This window comes from Monopterus albus, unplaced genomic scaffold (assembly GCF_001952655.1).
Source record: "Monopterus albus unplaced genomic scaffold, M_albus_1.0 scaffold403.1, whole genome shotgun sequence".
NCBI classification, from domain to species: domain Eukaryota; kingdom Metazoa; phylum Chordata; class Actinopteri; order Synbranchiformes; family Synbranchidae; genus Monopterus; species Monopterus albus.
The window spans coordinates 102,209-128,878 of record NW_018128283.1 but is presented as its reverse complement, the minus strand read 5'-3'; the positions used below and the strand labels follow the sequence as shown (position 1 = coordinate 128,878).

Below are 26,670 nucleotides of genomic sequence, written 5' to 3'. Positions count from 1 at the left end.
CGATTTGAAAAAATCAGATTTGTGCTGTTCACACTGTCATAAGGAAATCGGATATGGGTCACATTTGGGCAAAAAGATCGAATTTGGGCAACTTCAGCCTGTAGTGTGAACGTAGTCAAAGTGATGCTGAAAAACTGGTCCATGCATTTGTTACTTCCAGGCTGGACTACTGTAACTCTTTACTATCAGGATGTCTCAATAATTCCCTAAAAAGCCTCCAGTTAATCCAAAATGCTGCAGCCAGAGTACTGACAGGAACTAGCAAGAGAGATCATATCTCTCCCATATTAGCTTCTCTCCACTGGCTCCCTGTAAAATTCAGAATAGAATTTAAAATCCTTCTCCTAACATACAAAGCCCTTAATGACAAGGCTCCATCGTATCTTAAAGACCTCGTAGAGCCTTATCATCCTAACAGAGCACTTCGCTCTCAGAGTGCAGGTTTACTTGTGGTTCCTAGAGTCCACAGAAGTAGAATGGGAGGCAGAGCCTTTAGCTATCAAGCTCCTCTCCTATGGAACCAACTCCCAGTCTCAGTTCGGGAGGCGGACACCCTCTCTACCTTTAAGATTAGACTTAAGACGTTCCTTTTTGATAAAGCTTATAGTTAGGGTGGATCAGGTGACCCTGAGCCTTCCCTTAGTTATGCTGCTATAGGCCTAGGCTGCTGGGGGGCCCCATGATGCTCTGAGCTTCTTTCCCCTCCCCTCCTGCTCTGCTCTGCTCTCCTCTCCTCTCTCTCCCTATGCTTCTATATGCCACCATTACACATCACTAACTTTGTGTCTCCTCTCTCCCATAGTGTGTCCTCTCTCTCTCCCTGTACCTTTCTACAGGTTGCCCTGGCCCTGGAGCTCTACGTCTCTGATGAGCAGTCACCAGCCACATCGACCTGATCAGTGTTTCATTGTTGTGTCTTGTTGCTTTTCTTCTTCTCTCTCTCCTCTATCCACTCACCCCAACCGGTCGAGGCAGAAGGTCGCCCACCAAGAGCCGGGGTCTGTCGGAGGTTTCTTTCGTTAAAGGGAGTTTTTCCTCCCCCCTGTCACGAAGTGCTTGCTCAATATGTAATAATACTGATAACAGTAAGGTCTAGACCTTACTTTGTAAAGTGTCCTGAGATGACTTTTGTTGTGATTTGGCGCTATACAAATAAAATTGGATTTGATTTGATTAAAGTCAATTTAAACAATACCACCGAGTGGAAACGGAACAAACTGCTGTGAACGTTTGCGTGGACAACAGCGCCCTCTTGTGTCCAAGCGAGCAGCTGCATTATGAAGCGACCACATGTCAGACTGCAGCAGCTCAGTGAGGTCAAGAGCTGTTTCTACATGGCATCATCATCAAGTGGCAGACTTCCTGTAAAACCAGAGAAAAAGAGCACCCTCCTCCTCCTCCAGACTGCGTGTAACAGCTCTGATTCAAGTGCATGTGACACATTCACAGGCCAAACGTCGGCTGTCCCTCTCTGGATCTACAGTGTGTTCCTGTAATACTCTTTTCCCTGGACCTCGGTTTGTCCCACAGTAAAACACTAATGTCCTCCCACCACCCTGGGTTTATTCAGTACGCACCCCAAACATGTGGTTTAGATGTGAACAAATCAATAGAAACAAAAGTCAAATAGTTAAAGTTTAAAGGAAGAAGCAGGAAGTAAAATGCAGTGAGGGCTAAAACCAAACTGAACGTAGGGTAAATTCAGTGACTTTTCCCTTTTAGAACGAACAGCGTTATAAACAGAATCCTCTTTATCAATAACTGGTTTGCTCCGCTGTCCCACTGAGCTTCACTGGTGAGATCTGGTTTTATGCTCAGTGCCAATGTACAGAAACAGTCTGTCAGTGAGAGTGTGCATGTGTGTGTCAGCGAGAGTGTGCATGTGTGTGTCAGTGTCTTCCTCTTCTAGAAACTGCTCCTTAATCTGCCTCTCTGTGTGTCAGGCCTGGCCCTGAATGTGGCTGCTGCTTGATCACACTCCACCTTGCTCCAGGTGAGGGTGGAGCCTGGGGTGCAGACTGACAGCCTGCAGCAGCTGTTTCACTTCAAATGCAGCTCGACTGAAGATGGTGGAGCAGTTCCAGTGAACACCAGGGAAACTTTAGCAGACGATGACCATAAAACAACGACAAAATGCCAACACGGGCCAACAGAGTTGCTATAGTTTGGTGAATATACACGAAGACCCGGTTTGACTCAGTTACTCACAGCCACATTTACATTTTCCTCTGTTCATGTTAAAGAAAAAAAGGAATCTATAACCGTTTATTAATCTGAATACAAATGCATCGAAAATAGACTTTTTCTTTCTAAAACGGAGGCCAGACGCATTTCTCGCCTCTTATTACTTCTATGGTTCCAGTTGGTTCCCATTAAACCTGTGGTTCTTGACCTTTGGCTTATGACCCCCAGTCAGGTTCTCTTCAGACCCCTCCCCGGAGTTTGAGGGGCTACAGATGCTGTTGCTGTGGAGACGGAACACAAACAAACGGCATCCGGAAGCAGGCGGACCTCTTCCTTTCATACAGGTACGTTACGTTAAAGCAGAGAAACAACCACGGTAGTTTGATTCTACACACATTCAGGTGAAACGTCTGACGAATAGGCTAGGAAATGTATGTGGTGATGAACCGGATCTAACGTTAGTCGTTGGCCTGCAGGCGGGTCCGTGTTGGCCGTAGCACCGTGCACCGTGTCCTCACTTCTGTCGCCACGTATCCATCTTTTAATCAGAAAATAAGAGCGTGTCTAGTGTCTGTAGAGCTCCAGCCTACGACACTTATCAAGAGCTTTATAAGCTGCAGTAGGTGGACTAATACGTGATTTACTGACGCTTTAAGTTCATAGGGACAGGTTTGGGGTTGCCAGGTCTTGGGTTGCCAGGTCTGTCTTTTCCTGAGGGCGCGCTGTCCGGACCCGTTTGACCGCAGACTCACTGTGCAGACAGGCCGCTGATGTGCATGTAAAACTCCTTTAGTTTCTGACGTAAAACATTCAAACCAGATTAATAGAGATCTTTGTTAATTCATTCCTTCATTTTGCCTTTTATTTCTCCGCCCTCAACATGATTTATTGTCTGCTTCCTTCAGTCTCTGCTGTTAACCGGTATTTCTACAACCTGAAACTACAGTGATATTTTGGTTTTAAAGAAGCCAGCAGCAGCAGTGACGAAGAACAGGGATCATGCCGAAGAAAGTGAAGAAAGGTGGAGGAGGTAAAGGATGGACGGAGGAGGAGAGACTGGCGTCCCAGCAGCAGCGGGCCAAGGCCGAGGAGGAGGCAGCCAGGGAGAGGGAGGATCTGCTCACACTGTTCCTGAAGGTACAAGTCCCACCAGGGTTCACGTTTACAAACGAGTGTCCTGTTTCTACAGGATGTGCGAGGCTCAGAGTGCTCGTCGTTTCTAGACCAGTGTCAGTAATAGTCTGTTTTCCATATCGCAGTTTGAAGATGTTCAATTGTTTGCATTTTACACGGTTTCAAAAACCTCAAAGAACCTTTAGATTTGTTTCAGTGCAGTTTAAAATGTGAAACAAACATTTGTCCCTGTGCTGAAATGTGTTCCGTGATGAGCTGCAGGTGTAATATACGGTTACTCCTGAAGTTGGCACCTTATATTTCCCTTCCCCACTCGTGCACAACGGCAACAACACATTTGGTCAAACCGAGCTCGTCAGTCAGTGACCACCTGACAACTTGTTTGGCACCAGGACAAGTTGCAGAAGGAGCAGAGAAACACTGCGGTGAACGCGCTGAAGGTGAACGACGGCTGGAGGACGACTCTCCGCCAGACTCGAGCCGCCGAGCTGCGCACGGACATCAGCATCCTCTCACAGACGTTCGAGAGGCAGCTGGACGGCGCGTGCAGCACCATCAAGGTGAGACAGACCCATTATAACCCCCAGGTTTCCATGACAACCGATAAGGTCTAGGAGGGTGCATGAAGTTTATGGTTTCCGTTCTCTGGGAATAATCCTGAAAAGAAATGCATTTATAAACTACTACTACTACTAATAGATGCATAGTGTAAGTAAATAAAGTAGAAGCAAACAGTAGCACTAAGTATCCTGACAGGAGCTCTTTAAATAAAATGTTGTAGTTTTCTAATTCAAATAGTTCAGAGGATGGGACATTCTTACACTAATAATATGTTCTCGTATTTTATGGTTCTTGTTTTCAGAATAGGCTCCAACATTTTTGGTTTCCAAGTGAATTATATGATGCGTGGCCTCCAGCTTTGTCCAGATGCTTCGCAGTGGGAGTATTCTAATAATAAACGTTTACAGAAACCATCATCCTACTGACATGTGGTGGCACATGCTGCAGGCATTTAAACTGGGAACAACCTGTAGCTATGGCAGAAGCTCCTCCAACTCTTCATTGTCTGTGCTTCACTTCCTGTTTGTGCCCAGACCCTGGAGCGCAACCTGCAGGAGGCCGAGCGGCAGGCGGCTCAGGAGCGGCGTGCACATCTGCAGCACGTGCACCGTCTGTCCACTCAGCAGGAGAAGCAGGTGACATCTGTGCAGCAGCAGTGGGAGAGCGGCCTGCAGCGCCTGAGCTCCAGGTTCAGCTCGGAGAGGTCAGTCCCCCCCCCATGACACAGTCTGTCACATGTATGTTCACGTCACGGTAACTAATGAGAGCAGCAGGCGCAGTGTTGAGCCAAGAAAACCTTTTAAAGTGGGACGAGGAGACCAATCAGGTGCTAATATGAGACATCAGAGACACAATGACTCCAGACAGACAAGCAGGCAAAATGACACCACAAAGATTCATTAAAATCATTAAGGATGGTCTACTGTCGAGTTCTGACCCAGAATCTCTGGTGTTTCAGGGAGCAGATGTTGGCACACTCCCAGCAGCGGCGAGCTGATCTGGATGACGCCATGTTCGCCCTGGAGCAGAAACACAAGGAAATGATGAATGAAATCCACAGACTGTACAGGGAAGGCATCGCGCTGTACGAGAGCGCTCAGGAAGACCAGGTAGCTCTCACAACCAGTTCTCCTTCACCTTCTCCTGTCAAATGTTTTATATTTGTGACTCGGCTGTGCGTCTGCTGTCTCCCCCCTCTCTGTGCACAGAGGGCTGCGCTGGCCCTGGGGGACAAGGAGAGGCTGTGGGAGAAGACCCTCGAGAACCAGCAGGCTCTGCAGCTCTACCACCAAGACTGCATTGAGCTGGACGCCTTGGTCAGCGAAAACCAGTCATACATGGAAAAGAAGGACCAAATCATGAAGGAGGCTAAAAGGCTGCGGGTCAGTGCAGAGAGCGAATCCACAGATGGGTTGGGGAGGTTCAGTCCCTCTTAAGATTCAATTCTGTTGACACAAGCGTTTGATTCACTTTCATCAATAAGTGTGAATGTGTCTGCAAATCCTAGCCTCACTTTGTTTGTGGAAATGTGTGTGTCTTCTCCGTGGAGGTTCGAGTCCGAGATCCTTCTCTGCCTGCTCTGCACAAAGTCACACATACCCTCAGCGCCTGCTGAGCTGCTCCCCAGTTGCCTAAATCCGCTCTGCATCTGTTCCTGTCCACTCAGGTCTTTGCATATGACTCATGAGTTGTTTCTAATGCTAAGCACGTAGCAGAACCCTAAACCAAGTTGTACAGATCATTTGACTTGGTTACTTTAAAGCTGCGTCCACATCCCAGTTACAGTGTTCCAGACCTGGTGTGTCCACAGCAGTGTGAACAGACCAAACCAGATCTGGGCCAGCCGCATTATGTGCTCCTAGATCCGAATCCTCTCCGACCTGTGGCTGTGTGAGCGCCGTCACAACGGTCAGATCAGAATCCATGTGGTTGTTTTAATGCCTCCTCCTGTGCACATATGGCCTGTCGTCATCAGCATTCGGCCCGTCGTCATCGTCGTCGTCGGCCCTTCACAGACCGGTAACAATAAAGTAAATATTAAGGAAGCTGATAGAGCACATCTTGTTTGTCAGGCCCATTTTCCCATCATGTTCTCAGTGATTTCGAAGGTCTGGTGACATTTTGTTGTAAAACCTGTCCAGTCCATCTCCGGTCTACCCCCTCCAGCTCCGCCTTGGAGCACAGCTGACAGCCTGTTGTTCTTGGCCTGTTTTAAGCATCAAAGTTCATTTATGACCGTGAGATTCCCTCAGCTTCTGTAAAGCATTAGTGGACCTTCTACCAGGTTTCACTTACAGAGAGCAGGATGGTGGCTTGTTAATGAAACCCTTTCTCTCCCAGGACAACATCATTCAGCTGCAAATGAAGCTGAACGTCAGGAAGACTAACAGCGAGAGGGCAGAGCTATATCTGACAATCGCCAGAAACCAGGTGAATAAAAGTACTCAAGAGCTTCGGCACCGGCTAGCTCGGGCTCAGATGGCGGCGAGGACACAGCTGACTGACCTCACCGTCCAGAGTGCCGCCGCCACCAAGAGGCTGCAGGCCGCCATCGACAAGGTGAAACTCCTCACACCCAGTTTGTCCACTCAATGTCCATCACACGCACATTACCATCGTCTCTGATTATGTTTTCACTCCCTCCTCTGTTTCAGGGCAATAGGGTTTTACGTATCGCTGAAATGTGCAGAACGCTGGAGAGGGAGCAGGAAAACATGTTAACATCATCATCAACTGCAGATAATCAAAGACAGGAAGGATCTGCGACTGAGGAGGAGGAACTAGAAAAGGTGGGCTTTGATCCTGGGCCTCATTTCTTCCTTTTGGCCTCAGGCCTCCTCTGTTGGACTGATCCTACAGGGCTGTCAGAGCTGGTTCAAGCTCCTCGCTCAGTAACCAAGGCTCAGGCTGTGGCCAGAAGAAAGTAGTGGCACCGGGTGGTCAGGGGAATTAAAGCAGCCATTTCACAACAGAAACAAGGAGGTAGGAATGACACTAAAACAATTAAAAGCCAAACTCCAGCAGCTGTAACACACTGGCCCCTTTACACTTAGCACACAACAGGATGCAGGTAAACAGGAATCATCCTGAGAGAACGCGACCTGGGACAAAGCTTTAAGGTGTAACTGGTGCTTTGACAAACTCCTGATCGTTTTTAGTGCTGCTACTGAAACACAAGTCAAATTGTCCCACGCTGACCTGTGTCCCTGTCCGCAGGAGACTCCAGAGTTTCCAGAGCTGCAGCAGGTGATGCGACACATCAACACTGCTCTGCTGCACCGAGAAGCCCTGAAGAGACACCGAGGGGATCTGAGCCGAGAGAACCAGCAGCTGAGGCTCCTGCTGCGGCAGCACCTGGACGCCATGACAGTCAGCAACAGCGACCTCGACACACACCACGCTCTGCTCACCGTTTACCAGGCCCCAATCAGGATGGCCCCACTGGACGCCGACAGACACCACACCATCATCGAGGCTGTGCATGTCATCCAGCACTCACTGTAACACACAGCTCTGATGAGGAAATAGAAGATTGTGAAGATGTTTCATAATACTCAGTAAACCAAATCCATTTGTCGTGTCCTGACAACTGCTTTCTATGATGATGCTTTTGAATTAAACTCCTGTCCTAAGTGTCTGAAGTGAGTCATGAAAACTGGTCTTCATTCACTGTTCTCATCATGGAGAGTGCAAACATCTGTACACTGTGAAAAGTGAACGCACCTGAAAAAGGTTTCTGAAAACATGAGCATGAAAACGTGCTGCTCTTGATGTTTTTACATCTTAATGGATTTCAACAGAACAGTTGATCAGGTTGTTTAATAATGTAAATGCAAAAAAAGACACTTTATCAAAACAGTTGGCAATTAATTTTCTTTTGATCAACTTATCAGTGAACTGTTGCAGCTCTACTGCAAAAGCTCCCTACCTGAGCTTTTATTTTGGTGGTGTGTTTCCTGCGGTTCTGATGCATCTGGATCCAAAATATTTCTAATGAGCACAGGGTTCTACAGAGTAAGGGGTGGAGCAGCAGCAGGTACAGGTACACCATTTAATCGTTATAGACATTTTATATACATTTCAACAGTTGTATTCTGCTTTGTGGTACAGTCTTTAAAATTGTTTGTCAATCAAAAAAAAAACCTTACAAAACTCATCAAAACTCGCAAACTGATCAGATTCTTTTTAAATCCTTTTTGGAAGACTAGAAAAAAATACTTTAACTGTAGTAATCATGCATTACACAAACAAAAAGTCTTCAGTTACACAGTAAGTTGTAGCGTGGATGAAAATGAGAGAGAGACTCGTTTGGAGTCGTGCTCAGTCTGAAGCCGCTGGCGTCACAAATCCCTTCTGTTAAAAAAATTAAATTAAAAACAAACAAGCCACAAAGATAAAATCTAACTCCCCGTGTGTCAGAGCCAATCAGGTGGCAGTTCCAGGAAGCCTCTGATTGAACAGTTTCTCCTGGAGCTCAGAGACTAAAAATGTCCAGTGATATAAAGAAGCCGACTGCTGTGGTGAAAAGTCACATGTGAGCAACGTGAAGAGTCACACAGTGATATGAGGACGAGGAGGAGGAGCAGGGAGTGAAGAAGACAAGTCACACAGGTGGCGCTCCAGGCTCCTGTACGAGCCTGTGGCATTGGCACCTGTTTACAGGTGTGGTGGTGCGTTCAGGAGCACTGCACCACTCTGAAAACCCAAACTGGTTTATTAGCAGAAGCTGCAGCTTTAAACTGGGACCAGTTCAGGTGCTGACCTCGGAGTAGGAGCTGCGCTAGTTTAAGAATAAAACAACTTCGGAGATTATGTGGAAATAAATCTGACAGGCAAAATAAAATGTTGCTAAACCTTCTAAGAGTTCACAGTTCTGCTGTAATGGGTCTCAATATAAATAGAAAGATTAAAACAGTCTTTTCATTGCTACATGCATAAAGTAAAAACCAAAGATTAAAAAAGTGGGAGCAGGGATGTGTTTAAACCATAGACTGTACATAAAAGATGGACAACGTGTCACCACTTCCCTCCACTACCCAAACCAAAATATCAAGAACACGGCGGCTGCCATCTTGGCATTTTGCAACCAGATTCTGCCCTGTAGCGTCGAGTTGCAGAGTGACCTATCAGCTGGCCCGTCAAATCAAATGAAATACACCCATCTTTTATATCAAATAACTTGTTAAAAACAAAGTTGCCAGAAAAATGACCACTCGTTGACACGTCTGCGTGATAATATCCACCACAGAAGTGACCTTCAGGAAAAACATATCTGAGTTGTACTTTGAGATTTTAGTTTGCCTCATGTTCCATCCACCAACACAGAGGGGGCGGGGTTTACGACCTGTACTGCAACCACCCACCAGGGGGCGATCGAGTCATAGTGACTTCTTGGAGCAGTCATGGTGTCCATGTTTTATACAGTCAGTGGTTTAAACAAAGTCCAAACCATGAAACTGAAGACAGCAGAGCTAGAACATCTGAGCAGCTCCTCCTGTGCTCGCACTCGACAGTGTCGCCTAATTAAAAGGACAGAGGCAACTGATGAAAATGTGCAAACCCTGTTTTGCTCCTGACTCCACCCTCCACCCCACATGGGCATGAGCACACTGCTCCTTCTCCTGGGCCGAGTCTCAACACTCCTCTGCAGCTCCCTCTCTCTTCTCCTCTCTACATCAAGTCTGTGTCAGGATCCAGAAACTGAACACAAGAACCAGACTTCCTGTCCACATGTCAGACGAAGGTCTGAAACTCATCATGTGACAGGAAATGATGACAAGTAGATGGGCGGGGTCTGTGAGCATCATGATGGCAGGGCTGGACAGCAAAGAGTAGCCAGAGACCTCATGTGGAGACCTTTATAAAAAGATTATAAAAACTAGATTTATTACAATAACGCTAATGTTTGAATCCTTCGCTCGTTACGCCAGTGGAGTTTAACCACAGGGCTCTGATTGGCCCACCAGGGGCTGAGGTGGGAGAGTATGAACCAATCGTCTACATCCAATCAGCTCAAATCTCAGCACAGACACAAACAGAAGATCAGATTTTTAACTACACTTGTTCAGCAGCTCTTTTGGTTTTTCCAATTCCATTTCTGTCCTAAGACACAGGATATCATCTGATCACAGGTGTTTTCACTGAAGCTTTGGTTGTTAAACAGAGAAAAACCAGGGCGAGTTAAAACATCACGTTCTGTTCCTGTGCTGAACCACCTTAAAGGAAAAATCCCCCTCGTGTTCCTCCGCTCAGTTGGTGATGTTCCAGCAATTAGACCGTTTCATTTACTGAGTTTACCCCTCAGTCAGCGTTAACCTATTCTGCTGCTTTTCCCAGAATGCCCTCAGTTACATCTCGGTGGCCTTCGTCGCTAAACATCTTCCCAGCATCCTGCTGTGTTTTGCTGAGTGAGGTTTCCGGACTTCTCTGCACTGAATTTGTTCCTTGTTTCCTCCTCTCTGCCGAGATCATGGTGGTAACATCACAGTGTACGGACACAGCCTGGAGTGCACGTCTCCATCACTGCAGCAGGCTCCGAGGTTCAGTCAGTGGAGCTAAGCAAACAGAAGATTGTCTAAACGGTCATGAGTGGAGGACCTGACAACCTGCACATCCTCAGCAACATCCCTGCTCTGTCAGCAAAACAACAGGAGGCGAGTGCGACGAACGGGACTTGTTCCTGATAAAAGACGATGAGTCCGTTATTTAGAGGGTTCATTAACAGGCAGTCTGGGACCTTGTGGTTAAGATGATGAGGGGAACTTCCAAAGCAAAGACACCACACCAATCTGGTGAACTGATCAGTAACTGTGGAGCAGCTGCTGCGGCACTAACGTGGCAGCGCTCATGTTCTGTGAAGGGGTGACACTCAAACCTGACGTTTACTTTCCGTAAGAAGAAAGACCTACCGAGCCACCGACACAGACACAAACTAGATCATCACTGAGCTGAGGCGGGGGATTTTTCCTTTAACTCCACCCTCTGCTCTGGAGGTTACACTAGTGTCAACATGGGGGGTGGGGGCCATGTAATGTCATCAGAGCTTTGTTCAGACAGGGGGGAGATGATGTCACAGGACAGATGAGCCGCTACGTGTTGACCCGCTACCGTCTCAGTCTCTTCAGTCCGTCGGGGCGAACCATCCGCCCCCCCACCTCCATCAGTACGTGTTCTGTGTTCAGAGACCTGAACAGACCTGAATCCTGTTTGTGTGTGAACAGTCTGGCCTGTCTCTCTCTCTCTCTCTCTGTGTCTGTCTCTCGCCCCACAGCCATCTCCTTCTTCTCATTCTCATCTAGACGTAGACCCTGGCGAGGGCGTCGGCGCCGGCGGAGGCAATGTAAGCCTTGGAGGGGTGGAAGGCCACGTCGTAGATGGCCTCCTCACTCTTCTTGCGGTGAGCCGTGATCTCCTGAACGCACGTTTTACTGTCAAGGTTCCACAGACGCAGGGAACAGTCATGACCTGAGGAACAGGAGGAGACGTGTCATTGACCACCAGCCAGCTTCAACACGTTTAACACTTTGGTGGAAGTGAAACCTTCAGATTCTGCAGATCATCAGCTTTTCCGTGTGTTGAACAGAGACTTACTGCCAGACATCAGGTAGATCCCGTTTGGATCCACAGCCAGACTGGTCACTGCGTCCAGGTGAGCCACCATGGCATGGATCACTTTACCTGCAGACAGAGGACACGTCAGAGTGGTAGAGAGGACAGACGTGACACCTTTCTCACATTCAATGCTGGGCAGTTAGTGCTGGTCAGGAATCCAGTGATGATCTTTATTCCACCGTGAATACAAGAGCAAAACTAAATCCAAAAAAAGATGTGTGTCAGTTTACAGCTATGACCTGCTGTGACCTGCTGTGACCTGCTGTGACCTGCTGTGACCTGCTGTTGCTTTGGACAGAGCAGCAGTTTGGAAAAGAATTATTTTCCAAATGTCCAAGTTTTATTTAAAGTGTAACCAACGTTCAGAAAGTGAGGACAAGAGGAAATGTTTTGTAAAAGCGCCAATTTCATACTCAAAAATCAGTTTTGGAGCCTAGAGCCTGGGCAGAGCAGCATGTTGGGAAACTACTTTATCAAGCTGGAATATGGAAGACGCCGTTTTACTACTGAATGAATTAACTCTGACCTGTTGTAATCTGTCATGTTATCTCAATAGTTGTTGTCTAACAACTATTAAACCCAGCACAGTGAGCCACACGGCTACACCGCCTGGCAGGTTCCTTCCTCATGCTGTCAGCTTTCAACAAACAGCTAAAGACAGTATGGGAGGTCTACGGCCCAGAGCGATAAGCTAAACCAGACACATTACGGTGAGGACGCCATGTTTACTGGGGCTGCAGGTCTCTGGGCAAGGTTGGTGGTGAATGACAGACAGAGAAAATGACTGGCTGCGTCCTGTAAATGTGTTGGAAAAGAGGGGTGGGGGGTTATTTCACCCATTCAGTGATGTTTTAATGACAGTGATGAGGTTCATTTGACCTCACTGATTATCAGGGTCCCATGTTGGTGCCCAGATGCGGGGGCACAAGTTCACACACCGACACAGAGCAAACACTGTTCTCAGACTCCAGTAAGAATCTGCAGCAGGTACCAAGGGGAAGCCGACTCACCTGACTTGTTATCATAGAATTTGATGTGTCGGTCTTCATGAGCGGTGATGGTGACCGGCAGCGTGGGATGACTGACCACCCTATTGATATGATTTGACCCTGGGAGGGCTTTTGGGGGGGTTAGAAAAGAGAGAAATTAGCAGGAGGAAAAGGCGGCGAAGAAAGATGAGAACATTACACGCATTATTACACAAACTGCTGAATCTCCAAGTGTTCTTACTGCTGTCTCCCTGCCCCTTCAGCACCAGTGCATGCTGGGAAGTCTCCAGGTCGTACACCACCACGTCTCCACTGTTAAAGGACGCCACCATGTGGGCGGGGTCACAACCGTTGAAGTCCACCGATGTGGGGATGCCATGCTCTGCAGACAGACACATAGGCATATCAATAGGTCTGTGGCTGTTCCTGTCTCCTCCGGGGGGCGCTCTGCCCTCCGCCCCCTCGGCTCTCACCTTTGTTTGTGTTGAAAGTGCTGATGCAGGGGTTTTTCTCCGTCGGGTTCCACAGCTTCACCGTTCCGTCGGCCGAGCAGGACAGGAGGCGGTTTTTGATGCCGCTGTAAGCCAATCCCCACACGGCGTCCGTATGCCCCGTCCACGACCCTGCCAGGACACTGGGATCTGATTGGACAAGGACAAAGAAGGGAGGAGTCTTGTGTTTTGTGACAACTATATTTGAATGGAATAACTCGTGACTGAAAACTGTCCACAATTTAAAAACACTGTAGCAAAGTAGCGATATTGTTGGAAGTGACACTTCTGGAAAGTAACATCTTTAAAAATGTGAACTCTTCAGAAGGCGTGGCAATTTTGGGGATTGAGGTCACTTTTTTAAAAACAAGGGACATTTTTCAGGACATTTTCTGAGAAGTAAGAATATATTTTGAGAAAGTGGGGACATTCTTGAGAGACACCCAGCTACAGACAAGATGGCTGACAGTGACCAACATTTGTCCTTCAGCCGTACACACACGTGTGTGTGTGTGTGTGTGTGTGTGTGTGTGTGTATGTATGCTGTGGGGGGTGGGGGTACCGTAGGTGTCGTAGGGGTCGACATTAGAGCTGGGGATGTTCCACCACTGGACAGTCGAGTCAATACCTCCACTGAAACACTGCTCACCACTGGAGGTCATCGCCAGCGATAACACTGGACCGCTGGAACCAAGACAGGCAGATCAGAGAGGCGGGGACCTGGTTAGTTGTATCAGCAGCTTGTCAGAGCACCGAGACCTCAGCACCCTTCTACAGGCCTCGAACAACCTCAAAGGACTCTAATGTACCAAGTGTAACACTGCATTAGTTGTGTGTGTGAGTGCAGATACGTACACATGGGCTCTGAAAGTGTAGATGGGCTCCACATCAAATGAGGCACTTCTGGAAAACAGTGGAGATAAAACATGCAGCTTGTCATTTAACATGTCGTCATCATCATCATCATCCTGGAATCAGCCTGTTCACCTTCTCACTACAATCAGCAGCTAGTGCTTAAAAAGAGACTTGGAGCCGAGCTCTGTTGTGAAGTAGTGTGCTGCAGTAAATCCTGAGGGGATTATGAGCAGGACACTGACGCTGAGCCGAAAAGTGTCAGAGAACTGCTGTGCTGAGGACAAAACAAGATGCAAGTACTAAAGGATCTGTTAGGTGGGAGAGATGCAGGGAAGCCACAAATAAGAGCTGCAGGATGTGATCAGCTACTTTTAATGTGAGATGGGTCAACACCAACAGCGGTACTGTCACTGACTGCACAGATGCAGCCTGAGGCACAGACAGATACAGCACACCACCTTGGTAATGTAAACACTCTACTGTTCTTCCCAACAACACTGTGCTGTATACACTCAGCAGATTCAAAATGAAAGCCCTCCAGCTGATGATGATGAGAGCAAGACACACAGCATGTAGAAGAAAACATTTGCGGTGAAGCAGCTGCCTGTACTCGACTTTGTTTGCAATGAACGTTAATGGTCTGGGTAACAACATTGGTGCTAAGAACCTCTGCTTAAGTAGCTGTTGTGTAAGTCCAGGATACAATATGTAAGAGTAAGTAATGAGAAAAGAAACGAGGAAGTGCACATAATGCAGAAGTGCTCCTCCAATTAAAATGCTTATACACTATTTGATATTATAACAATGAAGCATTAAAATGGAAGCAACTGCTTAGGTGAAGGAGGTGGAGCCACATTTAACTTTAAAAGCTTTATTCAGTCACTGGCAAAGTAACAACAGCGTTCAGCTGCAGTGGAGCAACGTGGAGAAAAGCAGCCACCACCGCCACAGGATGTGTGTGAGAGATGAAAGGTGATTTGTCCTTTCAGCTCTACAGCTACTGCAACCTTCTGAACCCTCCATCGTCTCGTCACTGGCTCAGCTCAAGCTGGAGCTTTGTGTGTGGACGTACTTTTTGGCAGGGACAGTCTTGGTGAGGTTCCACAGTTTAAGGGTGTGGTCCTCGGACACGGTGACCAGGCAGGGCTCGACCGGGTGGAAGGCCAGCGCTCGGACGCCGTCAAAGTGGCTCCTCAGCGTGTACTTGGGGTTCCATGTCTTCCTGAACGAAGACTCCTTATTGGACGGAAGCTGAGGTAAAGAAATGGAGGGTCAGTTGGTTAAACTCATCAACAAACCCTGTACAGCTGTGGGTCTGTTTGTGGCTCACATCGTAGTTGTAATCCGTTTCATCATTGGCCACGGTGAGGTCAGCGAGGTCGCCCAGTCCTAGCACACTCTCCAACACGTCATCCGACCCCCCCAGCAGGAAGGACTTCCCCCCACCGGTACGAAACGGTAGAGGCTCAGCTACACAGAGAGAGAGAGGGGAAGTTTAACCTTCAATTAGAGCTAAGCCTGAAACAACTAGTCAATTCATCAGGAGTCGATTTAACTGAAAATATCAGTTAATAATTCAGTTTTTAAGCAAAAGTCCTAGTCTCAGCATCTTCACTGTGGTCTGCTGCCTTTGGCTTATTTCTTCTAAGTTGTTGACTGTTGGTGAGAAAATCAAAACAACCGCTTTGGGATATTTTTCAGGACAATGTTTAAAACCAACAACAACACTTCAACACTTCAGAATAAGCATCGCTTTTCCTTTTGCGAGGAGGTTTCTGGGTAGACCCGGTTCTTTTCTGAGGAAACAGAAACTGACTGGCTGATAACTGAACGCTATCTAAACACCAGCAGCTCAAACTGGATGTATGAGAAGGAAACCAAAGATTTTTTCTGAGTGAGTGTCCAAGTGTGTTCTGCCTCCCAAGTATCAACAAGGCCATATTCTTCACTGTCAGTCACTTGCAGAGTGACAGACACTACTCCAGTATTTGTTCATTAAAAGCATCTCGGGCCAGCTGTTTTGATCCAACTTGGTCTTGTTGTGTTCACATCTGTTCAAACAAACTGGACCAAGAAGGACGAAGTCCCAGAGTCCCATTCACCAAACCAAACACCCCATGTCTCTCACCCCACTCTGTTCCATCTCCAGAGCTCCGAGCTTCGCCCGCTCCCTCCCCGTCCTCGGCCGTCACCAGAAAGTCAAACTCCTTCAGAGCCTCCTCTGTGTCAGCATCGTCCTCCGACGCCAAGCCCTCGTTCCCCACCTGGATGATGAAAGTAGGATTCAGAGGAAGGAGCAGGGTTGGAAGAGAAGGAAGGATGGAATTAAAATAAGGATGCAAGGAAACAAAGAAAGGATAGTGGGGAAAAGGAGGAGTGAAAGAAAGTAAAAGAAGGGAGGAAGAAGGGGACAAAAATAGGGGAGAGAAGAAGAAAGAAGTAGGTGCCTTGTTGTCTGTGTGTGAGTGTGTATACCTTGGGCTTGTGTTTCTTGGTTCGGTGGTGTCTGTCTGTGCTGATGTCATCCATCAGGTCGCCCTCCTCATCCTCGTCCTCATCACTGTCCTCGGGGTTCTCCAGGAAGTTGAATGTCTCCAAAACGTCACCTGGACTCCTGCACACAAACTCACAGTCACACATTTCCTCCATGTGACCTCTGACCCCTGATAACTGCCTGTACAACTGTGTTTGTGAACCTCTTGTTGTCCTTGCGGCGCTCCGTCCCATTGATCAGGTGCTGCAGGTTTTTGCTCTCCACAGACCCGTTCTGCTCGGAGGACGACAGACCGAGCAGAGAGCGAACCCTCTGAGTGCGGACGTCCAGGATGGTGTCTGTGTAGCCCACTTCCTGCAGGTACCTGGAGACACACACACAGTTTTTTAATCACAGCAAACTGAAGCTCTGTGGGTTCTGAAGGCATCATGGACTGGAGCTGCAGCTCACAGCTGCTTTCACCACTGCTGAATGTGTTTGGTGTGCCCTTTATGTGATATTCCTCTAAACCTACAAGACCAAGACGAGAAGCAGACATGCACATGTGCAAAACTAGAACCAGCAAAATCCTGATTAGTGTGATAGTGGCCAGTTAGTGTTTGACTGGTCAAATAAATGACTGTAGCCTGGAATCAGGGAACTGGTGATGGGCATTAGTGAGCATTTTATTTATATTAAACAAGTGATGGAAAAACTAATTCACAGGTGGAGCCATATTGGAGTTAAGACCAACCAGCAGCCAGTCTGCATATCTGGTCTTGTTATTTAAGAGCTTTCCCTTTAGTTTTTTTGCCAGGATCAGAGACTTGGAGGTTTTCTATTCCAAACACAGTGGTGATGCTTCTCATGCCAGCATGCTCCAACTACGCAAACTCAACGCTGTGCTCTTACTGTCTGAGTAGTTGTCTTCCTTGTTTCCAGGTGAGCTGACTGTTGGCAGGAACAGCAGAGACCTCAGAATCTTTGGTGTCTACAAGACAAACAGACACGAGACAGTGAAACATGCTTTTAAGGTATCATCCTGCAGAACTCTGGTCTGTGACGGAGAGACCGCACCAGCAACCCCTCCACTTTTTTCACTTTAGACTAACCTATCTTCCTGCTGTTGTTCTGTTTCATCACCCACCTGAGTCGAAGCTCGGCATCTTCATCTCCCCTTGGTTCAGCTCTGTTCCATACTTTAACTTGTGATATTTTGCTCTGATGAGGAAACAAAGTAAGTACATTTTAACATTCACAAGAGATTTGAACTTCCAAATAAAAAAGACAAATTCTGTGTTTGCAATTTTTCCACTGTCCTTGCTGTGTATTTCTTTTATTTTATTTACTGATACATTTCTTACCTAAGGGATAAGAAACACTATATTAATCATTGAACAGCTACATCACTAAACACCTGTATTAGTTTAAAACAGGGCTGTCAACTAAGTGTGGCCCAGGGGCTACCATTTTGACTAAGAAGTAAGCTGAGGACCACTGTTGTGGGGCGGACGGACTGAACAGGCACCATTTTAATCCTGACTGTCACCTTGGCTTTTCTCAGCTGTATACAGAGATTAGGTTACTGACGGTCAGTAACACATGGAACTGAGTTTGAAATACGTCATGATTCTTACAGTGAAATAACATTAGTGAAACCATGGTCAGGGACCACCTGCAGTGCTTTCACTGACCACCAGGGGGCCGCAGACCACTTTAAAAACATCAGATCATTATTTGTAAAGTGAAAAACTCAGATTTCCTTTTTATAACATTTAATTTCATTTGTTTTGAAAGTCAGATGCTGTAGATGAGCTTGACATCAGTGGCCCCTCAACTGATGAGTTGAATCATCAGTTTTTCGCTGGCCTTGTTTCTTCAGTGTTTCTGAGGGTGGATGATTAATGCCGACGTTAAGCAATAAAATCAGTCATGTGTTTGACTTGAACTTCACACTGTCAGTGACTCTTTCACCACGTCAGCAGCTGAGCCTCTCACTCACATTTCACTGCTTCCTTCTTTCTCCCTGAAGTCCCATATTATTCTGCCTGACTCCAGACACTTTGTCCTATTTGATGTGGCCAGTTTAACTGAAAACGCAAATAAAATGCTAAATATTTGCCAGTAAAACCTTTAAAAAATGCTCATCATGGTCTCAGATATCATGAAATATAACAACTTGGGCTATTTTCTGACCAAATGTTTGTGGTGACCAGGAACGTTTGCTGTACATATACAGAGTAGCCTTTTTATTAGGTACATCTGCAGAACTTAATACAGTCCAATACAATGGCCCTGGCCAGTTTATTGACTGGTTTACTACTCGGGGCAGAGCTGAAGGTGGCGCTGCCCTGGTCTAAACCTTACTGAAAGGTGGTCCAGCTTTTTCTGGCCTCCTCATTTCCTCACAAGGGAGTCAGAATATTAGGAACACCTCAGAACATGATGCAGGCCAGCACTGCTTCACCACTACCTATGGGCTCTGACTGGGCAACCCCGGTTGGTAGGTGACTTAAACCTTCCCACCAACACATGAACGCACCAACAGACCTGGGTCTGCCTTTTCAACTCAGTGATAACATACAGGGATAATGATGATGAGCTCGCTGCAGCAGGTTTCATGTCTGAAAGTCAATTAACATAGAAATACAGTGATAGCTGTGGCTGTCGGGAAGGAAATCAATCTAAAATCTGACTGATTAGGAAAATGATCAGCATGATTTGTAGTGAAAGGAGCAATTCATATAAAAAAGGCAGTAGCATGGTCAAAGTCATGTCTTACCGTTCCTGCTTCAAAGCATATTCCAACATTTTTATTCTTCTAACCAGGTCGTTCTTCAGGTTCTCTTGGCCTTTTCTCTCGCCCTGCAGGAACGCTATCCTCGCCTGCACACACACACACACACACACACAGACACATAATCCATTCCTGCACCAGACTGAACCTGGATCTTGACACACAGCACAGATAAGTCCATAAACACATTTGCTTAGAAATCCTTGTACACCTCATATAACTGGAGTTGTTGCAACCTAATCACTATGTTCAGATGTTTTCTTCAGCATCATAAGTAACCCAAGTGTCTGTAGGGCCACAAAATGATTTTCACCATCAATTAATCTAAGCCACACAATGTGCAGATTAAGTGATTAATCTTTGTAACTACAGAACTCCTGTTAGCGTCCCAGGCCCCGGTGTGACGTCATCTTCGTCCAATCTTTAGTCCAACTCCGAAAAGATTCTATTTACTGACAAAGAAAAGCACCAAATCCTCAGAGACACACCTGTCACAGTTCTCCCAAACCTTTGTACCGTCTGTAGTAAAAATACAGTCATATCATCACACTTATTCTAACATGTCAAACTGAAGTGTGCTAAAACCAGTCTACAGATGCCGTTGCCTGCTGGACTGGGGAACTGGGGGACCCACTGGGAAGCAGCAAGGGGAACTGTGTGCGGAGCCGGTTATTTACTTTGTCATGTGAAAGTGAACTTGGAGACATCTCATTTCCACAAACACCTGTACGGATCTAAACATAGTCACATGTCACTGAATATTTTCAGGCTTTGGACTGTTGCTTGAATATAACAAAACAAAAATACACAAACAAAGCCTTTGGACGCAGCCACCTTCATAATGTTTTGACATTTTATAAACAAAATGATTTATTGTAAAAATAAGAATGTTACTGAAGTACCAGCAGTACCAGTACTCGTCCTCCAGAACGGCCCGTGTCCCAGTAACGTCTCTGATACTGGATCATAGTGACTAATTACTGTGTCCATCACTTTAATGCTGCAGCTGGTAAAGGTGGAGCTGATGGTAACTACCTTATATACTTATACTGGGAAGTACTTTCCATCCTGCTGGGTAGCTGGTGGATTTCCTACTGGGATCAATAGAGTCTGATGGTTCTACTGGGTTTGGTTTGATTCATCTGATTCTGGACCTGAAGGTATCAGGTACATGTAGTGTAGTAAAAAGTACACGGTTTGTCTCTGACATGGAGTCACAGGATGAAGGAGCAGGATGTGGAAGTACTCAGGTAAAGTACAGATACATCAAGACTGTACTCTAGCACAGTACATGAGTAACTATAGTTGGTTCCTTCTCACCGCTGCACCTGTCAGCCCACCTGTCTGTCTCCCCGTCCATCTGTCTGTCTGTCTGTGAGCAGCTGCTGCTGAAACCCAATGCTGACAGAGGCTGTGAGCTATTCATACTAATACACACACTGAGAGGTCTCTGCCAGCATGACCATGGCAACAGGGGGATTTGGGCTGTACTCGGGGTCACAACTTCCTCTAGTGAAGGTCGGCATCACGACAGAAGAACCAGAGGTCCTGCCCCGGCCAACAGAGACAGACAGGGAGGAGGATTACATAACACACTACGCTAACTCAGCTGTGCACTGATTGGCTGGCTCTGTGATGGACAGCCACAGCTCCACATCACCCCTGACTCACCAGGGGGGTCAGACAAGCGTGTGGACACACAGGAAACCACAAGACTCAGGTGTCGGTCGCTGATTCCAGGAGACATTCAAAGAAAATCCCTCCTAAAACATGATCACTGTCAACAGAACGGTGACCTCACTGTGAGTCACGGGCAGTATATGACACACATGATGTTTGAGACGTAAACATGAGTCTGACAGAGCTACAGAGAGCTGGACTGCAGTGGCTTGATGGTTACAACCATAAATCTGGGTGTACAGGGTAAGAGACTAGGCTTTGTCCCTGTTGTGGCCACGGTATAATGAAGCAAGACACCCACACTGACATAGCTCACCGTGTGTGTGTGGTTTTTAACAGCAGCATTTTAAGTCAGACCGCTCTTAGTGTGAACAAAGTCCAAAGCATGAAGGAAAAGAAAATCTAGCTGCATTTGTGTGAACATGGCTCATCAGGTTTAACAGCAGACTGTCTAACACTGTATAGTTTAGTAGCTCAGCCCAGCTGGAAGAAACGAGGCGACTTTACACCTGTTGTACCTTTACACCTAGAATGTGGACTAATCAAACCGTGATCCTCCAGTGCGAGCTCTCAGCGGTGAGAAGCAGCTGTTAATGCCGAGTCTCTTCGCAGCTCCTTTATTTGGATCTGCAGAGCTTCCTAGTCTATTCTCAGCTTAAGACTGGAGTCAGTCACAGCCCCCCCGCCCACTGCACCTGGTGAGCATGAATCAAACCTCCTTAGGGAGGGAGAGAGTGAGGTCAGAGCACCAGGGTGATGAAGATGACGAAGGTGTGCGTGTATGAACTGAGCTCACTGGCCTAGGTTTATAAAGCTGACAGAGGCGGGGGGGTGGGGGGCACATTCTTCTGAACAACTGTATCACTAACACACACACACTTCAGAAGGCACCAGCACCACCAACCCCATCTTTAATCAGAGTTAATTCATTTCCACGACTGTCAAAATAAAGTAATTTTAAACCAACACATCAAAGTTGTCATTTCTTTAATCATCTCCCCTTTGTGTGACTGACAGGCAGCTGAACTTTGGCCTGTGTGTTGCACTTATTTTGGCACAGGCTACTTTTAGTGTCCAGCTGGGATCGTGGGTCCAGTAGGCCAGGACACCTAGCTACAGCCTCCAGCCCGCAGCCCTGCCCTCTTCACCAATGCATGGAGTCGCCACAGCACTCTCCCTCCTACTGCCCCACGCCGACCTGCCGCCCCTCTCCAAGTAAACAAGATGACCTCTGACCTACTGGCTACATGTGTGGGTGTGTGAAATGTGTGTTTTCTGGGCAAAAGAAAATTTTAAGCATAAGGCAGAGCTGTGTCTCACAGCATCTGTTCAGTGTAGCCACAAAGAGTGAGAATAAGCACCTGCTGCGTCTTTGTCTTCACTGAAATGTGGCTGCACAGCAGCATTCAGGACACGACCAACGAGGTGGACACTGAACCTGCAGGGCATTGACCTGGCCATCTGGGGCAACTTGAGGTTCAGTATCATGCCCAAGGACACTTCAACACATGGACTAGGGAGAATGGGAATCAAACCGCTGACTTTCCAGTTGGGGGACGACCGCTCTATGTCCTGAGCCACAGCTGCTCAGCTGGTGGGATAGTATTTATTTTTTTAAATGAACTTATAGCTTTAGCAGTCCAGCTGTGAGAGCTGCACAGCAGCAAACAGCACACCCCGACTTAGTTTAATCATCACAGGAAACTTCAATCAGGTGAATTCACAGACTGTTTTCCACCACCGTGTCACGTTCGCTGCAAGAGGAGAAAATATACTGTCTGAGAAAACTCCATCACTGAAAGTTTGATGTTTCAATCTATTGTCTGATGGGAGGGAGAAGGAAAGGCAGGTCAGAGGTCACGATGTGGAGCTGCTCAGCACCTCCACCGGCGCCTCCAGCAGGATGCTAGGACTCCGATGCTCTCCTGGCTCCCTCCAGCTGTAACAGTAACACACACAGACTGAGCAGCAGTGTTTTATAGCTACAGCCGCCATCACGAGCCTGGAGCAGGACACTCATCTACTGCTTCTTCCTGTGGAGCTTTAACAGGACAGATCACATGTTCACCTCAACAAACACTACTACGTGTACAGAGTGTGAGAGGGAAGGATCGAGCTTCTCTGCCGGAGGAAACCATGTTGAAACTGCAGACAGGCCTTGATCCCAGTTTACGCAGCAAACATAAACGGGTCATTTCCCTGAGCTGGAGACACAGACACTGAGACTCTGACATCATTCCAGCAAAACCACAACTTCACAGAGACTTATCAATAAAGCTGCAGGTACGAACACTTTACACACTGACTGTTTTGCAAAGAACACAAAAATAATCAGCAATTAGTGCCAACAAAACGGCCCAAACTACATTCACTACCTTTTCTGTATCATGCCAGTAAAAAAAGCACTTCCTCAGTTTTATCTTCAGCAGTTTTCAGACTGTTGTGTCTAAACAGTGGCTTAGACTAAGGAACAATCAGAGACCTGACAGTCTGCTCCCACCACCTCAGAAGCGGCGTGCAGATTAGGCAAATTAGACCGACGGTGGATTAAAAAGCCTGTGGTTGGTTTTAGATGGGATTCTGAACATCAGAGGCATCATGGTATCTGTGTGGCTTCCTGTTGTGTGTCTGTGATGTCTGAATGTATGTTATGAAGAGGAGTCACACAAAGATGGAAATGCAGGAGGTCGTCGATGAACACTGTTTTATCTGATCGTGTTTTCCTGCATTAGCATGGAAAAATCCATCATAAACGGAAATGATTTCCATCAGATACTGATTATTGTGAAACAGATCTAAATATGAAGCTAAGAAGGGACTCTGTAGAACAAAAGCAGCTTTTAGACCTGAATTACTGCTTTGTCTCTACAAACATAGCTTAACAAAACTAAAATAAGCCAGGGCTGAAATAAACATTTATTTTTATTGTAAATTTACCATAAAATTACTGCCGTGATTTCCTATGATTAAGTGTTAAATCTACTAAATGAATTTGTCTAAACTGGAGCTGCAGTAATTAGTTGATCCCAAGCTCTGGTGATAATCTGTTCATCGTTTCAAAACAAAAAGTCAAATATTCTTTCAGCATCTCAGGTGAGGCTTTGTAACAAACGGTAAACTCAAGTCTGTTAGGATGTCGGCTCTGGAGTCTGGGATGAATACGTCATCATTTATAGACATTATATAGACAAACAAGAAAATAGTCTGCAAATTCATCAATAATTCCACATCAGGCCAAAGCGGCTTTGAAACAACAGACTACTTTGATAACAAGCTCATTTCTTAAGCAAAAATCCTCAACTTTTTTGCGTTACATTCTGAGATGTGAGAGTTTGGTGCTTTTGTTTTTCCAGATGTAACAATAAACTGAACATCTGGAGAGTCAGGTGAATAAACAGATGAATGTGAATGCATTTCTCTGGGCTGTGGAACAGTATAACATGTATTTTCCACTCTTTTCTTTTGAGCTGCAGCAATAAGTCGACTGACTGTAAACAAAAATACTTCAATCTTCAAAAAATGATCTGGTTCCAGCTTGACAACAGAACGTGGGCTTAATGAAACGGTGAATGGCAGTTTTTCACTTTTTAATATTACTTCAACACATGAATTTATCAATGAGCATCTATTCAGTAATTAAAATAAGTATTACACTTGCCTTTATGTAACTTTTTATTTTAAGACTAAGTGTTCTTTGTTACTACATACCTACATACGCATGCGCCACACGGAGTGGCAGCAAGTTACAGCAGCTGTGTCCTCGTTGTGTTCTTTCCCGTGTTTCTATGAAGTTCTGTTCTTATGGTGTTAGGTTGGTTGTTCTCTATTGCTGCTGTAACACAGAAATTTCCCCACTGAGGGATCAATAAAGTACTTACCTACCTACCTAAACTAACTGTTTCAGCTCCAGTAAATGTTCCATCAAAACTGTCCCAGCCTTTTAAACTTTCCTCCAAAAGTTTCATCTGACTCTTGGCTCTGCATGATAAACCATTTCCTGTGACTGACAGCTCATTAACTGGCAGGAACTTCACCTTCACTCCTTCATACATTCACCTCTTATCAGGAGCTGTGACAGAGTCATGCAGAAGGCATCCAGAGTCACACCACAACAAGTTGGAGCAGAGCAAACACACACACACACACCGCCAAGACCCTGTGAGGGCTGCAGGGTGTGTTACACAAACATGACCAGTCACACATTTCAGCCTGTGACAAGCAAATCTACGTAAGCCCGCAACTACCGACTGATCTGCAGACTATGTTTTCAATTAATCAAAAAATAACGGATTCTACAACACACAAATAAATTACCAAAACAATCACAACCTTACAGAGCCAAGGGTGACGCCATCAGACGTTCTGCTTGAACAAACAACAGATTAACATATAATGACGTTGGGCAGTGGGACATTGTAATGATCATCTTTTTTATTTTACTACTTTTTGACATTTTAGATGAATCAATAATGAAAATAGTCATCAGCTGCAGCCCTAGTTCTCATGCGCATTTACTGAAGTTACCTTGTTGGATTGACAAATCCCGACAGTGATTTTAATTATTTTCTGTCTTCCTGTTTCTTGTGACTTGGCTTGGAGTTTATTTTGATTTGTTGAAAAACAATGTGATATGTAACTAATCATATATAATGAATGAAACTTTTTCTTTACTCAAACAACTACACTTGACCACAGCCAACTACAACAGCAAACATATACACCAATTCATTTGTAAGAGTCATCCAGTAACAACAGTATATCACTTACAGTTAACCATTTACTTGTCAGTAGTTTTCTACTTGTAAAGCGGGATTTTGAATGCAGGACTTTTATTGCAATGGGTTATTTTTACACTGTCGTACTGATACTTGTAGTAAAAGATCCGAATACTTCATCAACCACTGTAGGTGCTTTTTTTTTTTTTTTAGAAATGAATCAGAAATAGTCACCCTTCTCTTACACAAACCTTTAGTCAGCTTTACGGTGTCATATGCGACATTATAAACACATTATAGGAGACTGTTAAAAATGGTAACTCAAAAGTTAATTTCATACATTGTAATGACTTCAAGTAGAGTTGCTATTTAAAAAAGCTGATATTCTCAGCAAGAAAGCATGTTTACTCTTGGAATGGACTATTTCTACACTGATCTATTTGTAGTTTCACTTAAGTGAAAGAGCCGAATAGTTCTTCCACCATTGATAGCAACATTGCTAACTCACCTAGCTTGACAAACCAAAATGGCCTCATATATACATTTGCTGACAGTCAACTTCTCCGTTATTAACAGTTGATCTCACGACTACTAGAAGAAGTATCAGTACTGACACATCATAAGCAGAAAAACATAATCTAAAAGGGAAAAGTGACAACAGTGTTACGTTAGCGCTAGCTGCTAAGTTATCTTTTGACAGCACTATGAAGCTAACACCTAGCACCACTTAAGCTAACGGTATCCCAGCGCATTCCGCTATTCGTGCCATTGCCCGTTAGCTTAGCCACAAACAATTGGGTGAACTTTCAGCAGATTTCACTAAATGTTAAGAGGTATATCAAATGTGGCTTGGCAAACACCAACAGCTTTCTTTGTAGTAACCAGTCGGCTCGACACCGCCACGATTGTTGTTGTTGTTAGCTTATGTTAGCCTGATTGGCATTCAGCACTAGCATAGGCTAAGTTGGCCAACCTGGAGCTCGGCCCTCTCCACTTCCCAGTGTGCCCTCTCCATCTCGAACCGGGCCCACTCGTGCTGGATGTAGTGCAGGATACCGGGAATAGTGTATTGCTGCTGTGGCCGGGGCAGCTCGTCCGGCACCATGACTACGCCGCCACCTCCGATCGGCGGATTAGCGCTGCTGTTTTTTTCCTGTTGTTGCTGCTGCTGCTGCTGCGG

At 46.0% G+C, this 26,670-nt stretch overlaps 2 protein-coding genes across 5 annotated transcripts in view; one reads left to right on the top strand and one right to left on the bottom strand.

Moving 5' to 3' along the window:
• Positions 1–1,588: 1,588 nt before the first annotated feature.
• drc2 (dynein regulatory complex subunit 2) lies at positions 1,589–7,517 on the top strand. 4 transcript variants are annotated; one of them, XM_020586336.1, is made up of 10 exons: positions 1,589–2,168; positions 2,413–2,528; positions 3,090–3,321; positions 3,711–3,878; positions 4,413–4,582; positions 4,838–4,988; positions 5,088–5,261; positions 6,220–6,438; positions 6,534–6,668; positions 7,096–7,517. In XM_020586336.1, the coding sequence occupies exons 3-10, from the start codon at positions 3,184–3,186 to the stop codon at positions 7,381–7,383; spliced, it is 1,443 nt and encodes a 480-aa protein (XP_020441992.1). In that variant the 5' UTR covers positions 1,589–2,168; positions 2,413–2,528; positions 3,090–3,183; the 3' UTR covers positions 7,384–7,517. The 4 variants fall into 4 exon arrangements, with proteins under 4 accessions (XP_020441992.1, XP_020441991.1, XP_020441994.1 ...); XM_020586335.1 differs by having other exon boundaries at positions 1,591–2,168; positions 3,150–3,321; XM_020586338.1 differs by lacking the exons at positions 1,589–2,168; positions 2,413–2,528 and adding an exon at positions 2,574–2,962 and having other exon boundaries at positions 3,150–3,321.
• A 399-nt stretch (positions 7,518–7,916) lies between these two features.
• The window catches only part of strn3 (striatin, calmodulin binding protein 3), a 19,113-nt gene continuing 359 nt past the window's right edge, over positions 7,917–26,670 (bottom strand). The window contains exons 2-17 of the mRNA XM_020586380.1: positions 26,464–26,664; positions 19,081–19,184; positions 17,446–17,519; positions 17,211–17,289; positions 16,522–16,683; positions 16,301–16,439; positions 15,954–16,089; positions 15,156–15,295; positions 14,898–15,076; positions 13,826–13,873; positions 13,533–13,654; positions 12,953–13,120; positions 12,721–12,861; positions 12,501–12,608; positions 11,470–11,556; positions 7,917–11,343 (exon numbers count right to left, since the gene is read on the bottom strand). Coding sequence (XP_020442036.1) covers positions 11,174–11,343; positions 11,470–11,556; positions 12,501–12,608; positions 12,721–12,861; positions 12,953–13,120; positions 13,533–13,654; positions 13,826–13,873; positions 14,898–15,076; positions 15,156–15,295; positions 15,954–16,089; positions 16,301–16,439; positions 16,522–16,683; positions 17,211–17,289; positions 17,446–17,519; positions 19,081–19,184; positions 26,464–26,664 — 2,058 coding nt within the window. The 3' untranslated portion in view covers positions 7,917–11,173. The remainder of the gene's footprint in view (positions 11,344–11,469; positions 11,557–12,500; positions 12,609–12,720; positions 12,862–12,952; positions 13,121–13,532; positions 13,655–13,825; positions 13,874–14,897; positions 15,077–15,155; positions 15,296–15,953; positions 16,090–16,300; positions 16,440–16,521; positions 16,684–17,210; positions 17,290–17,445; positions 17,520–19,080; positions 19,185–26,463; positions 26,665–26,670) is intronic.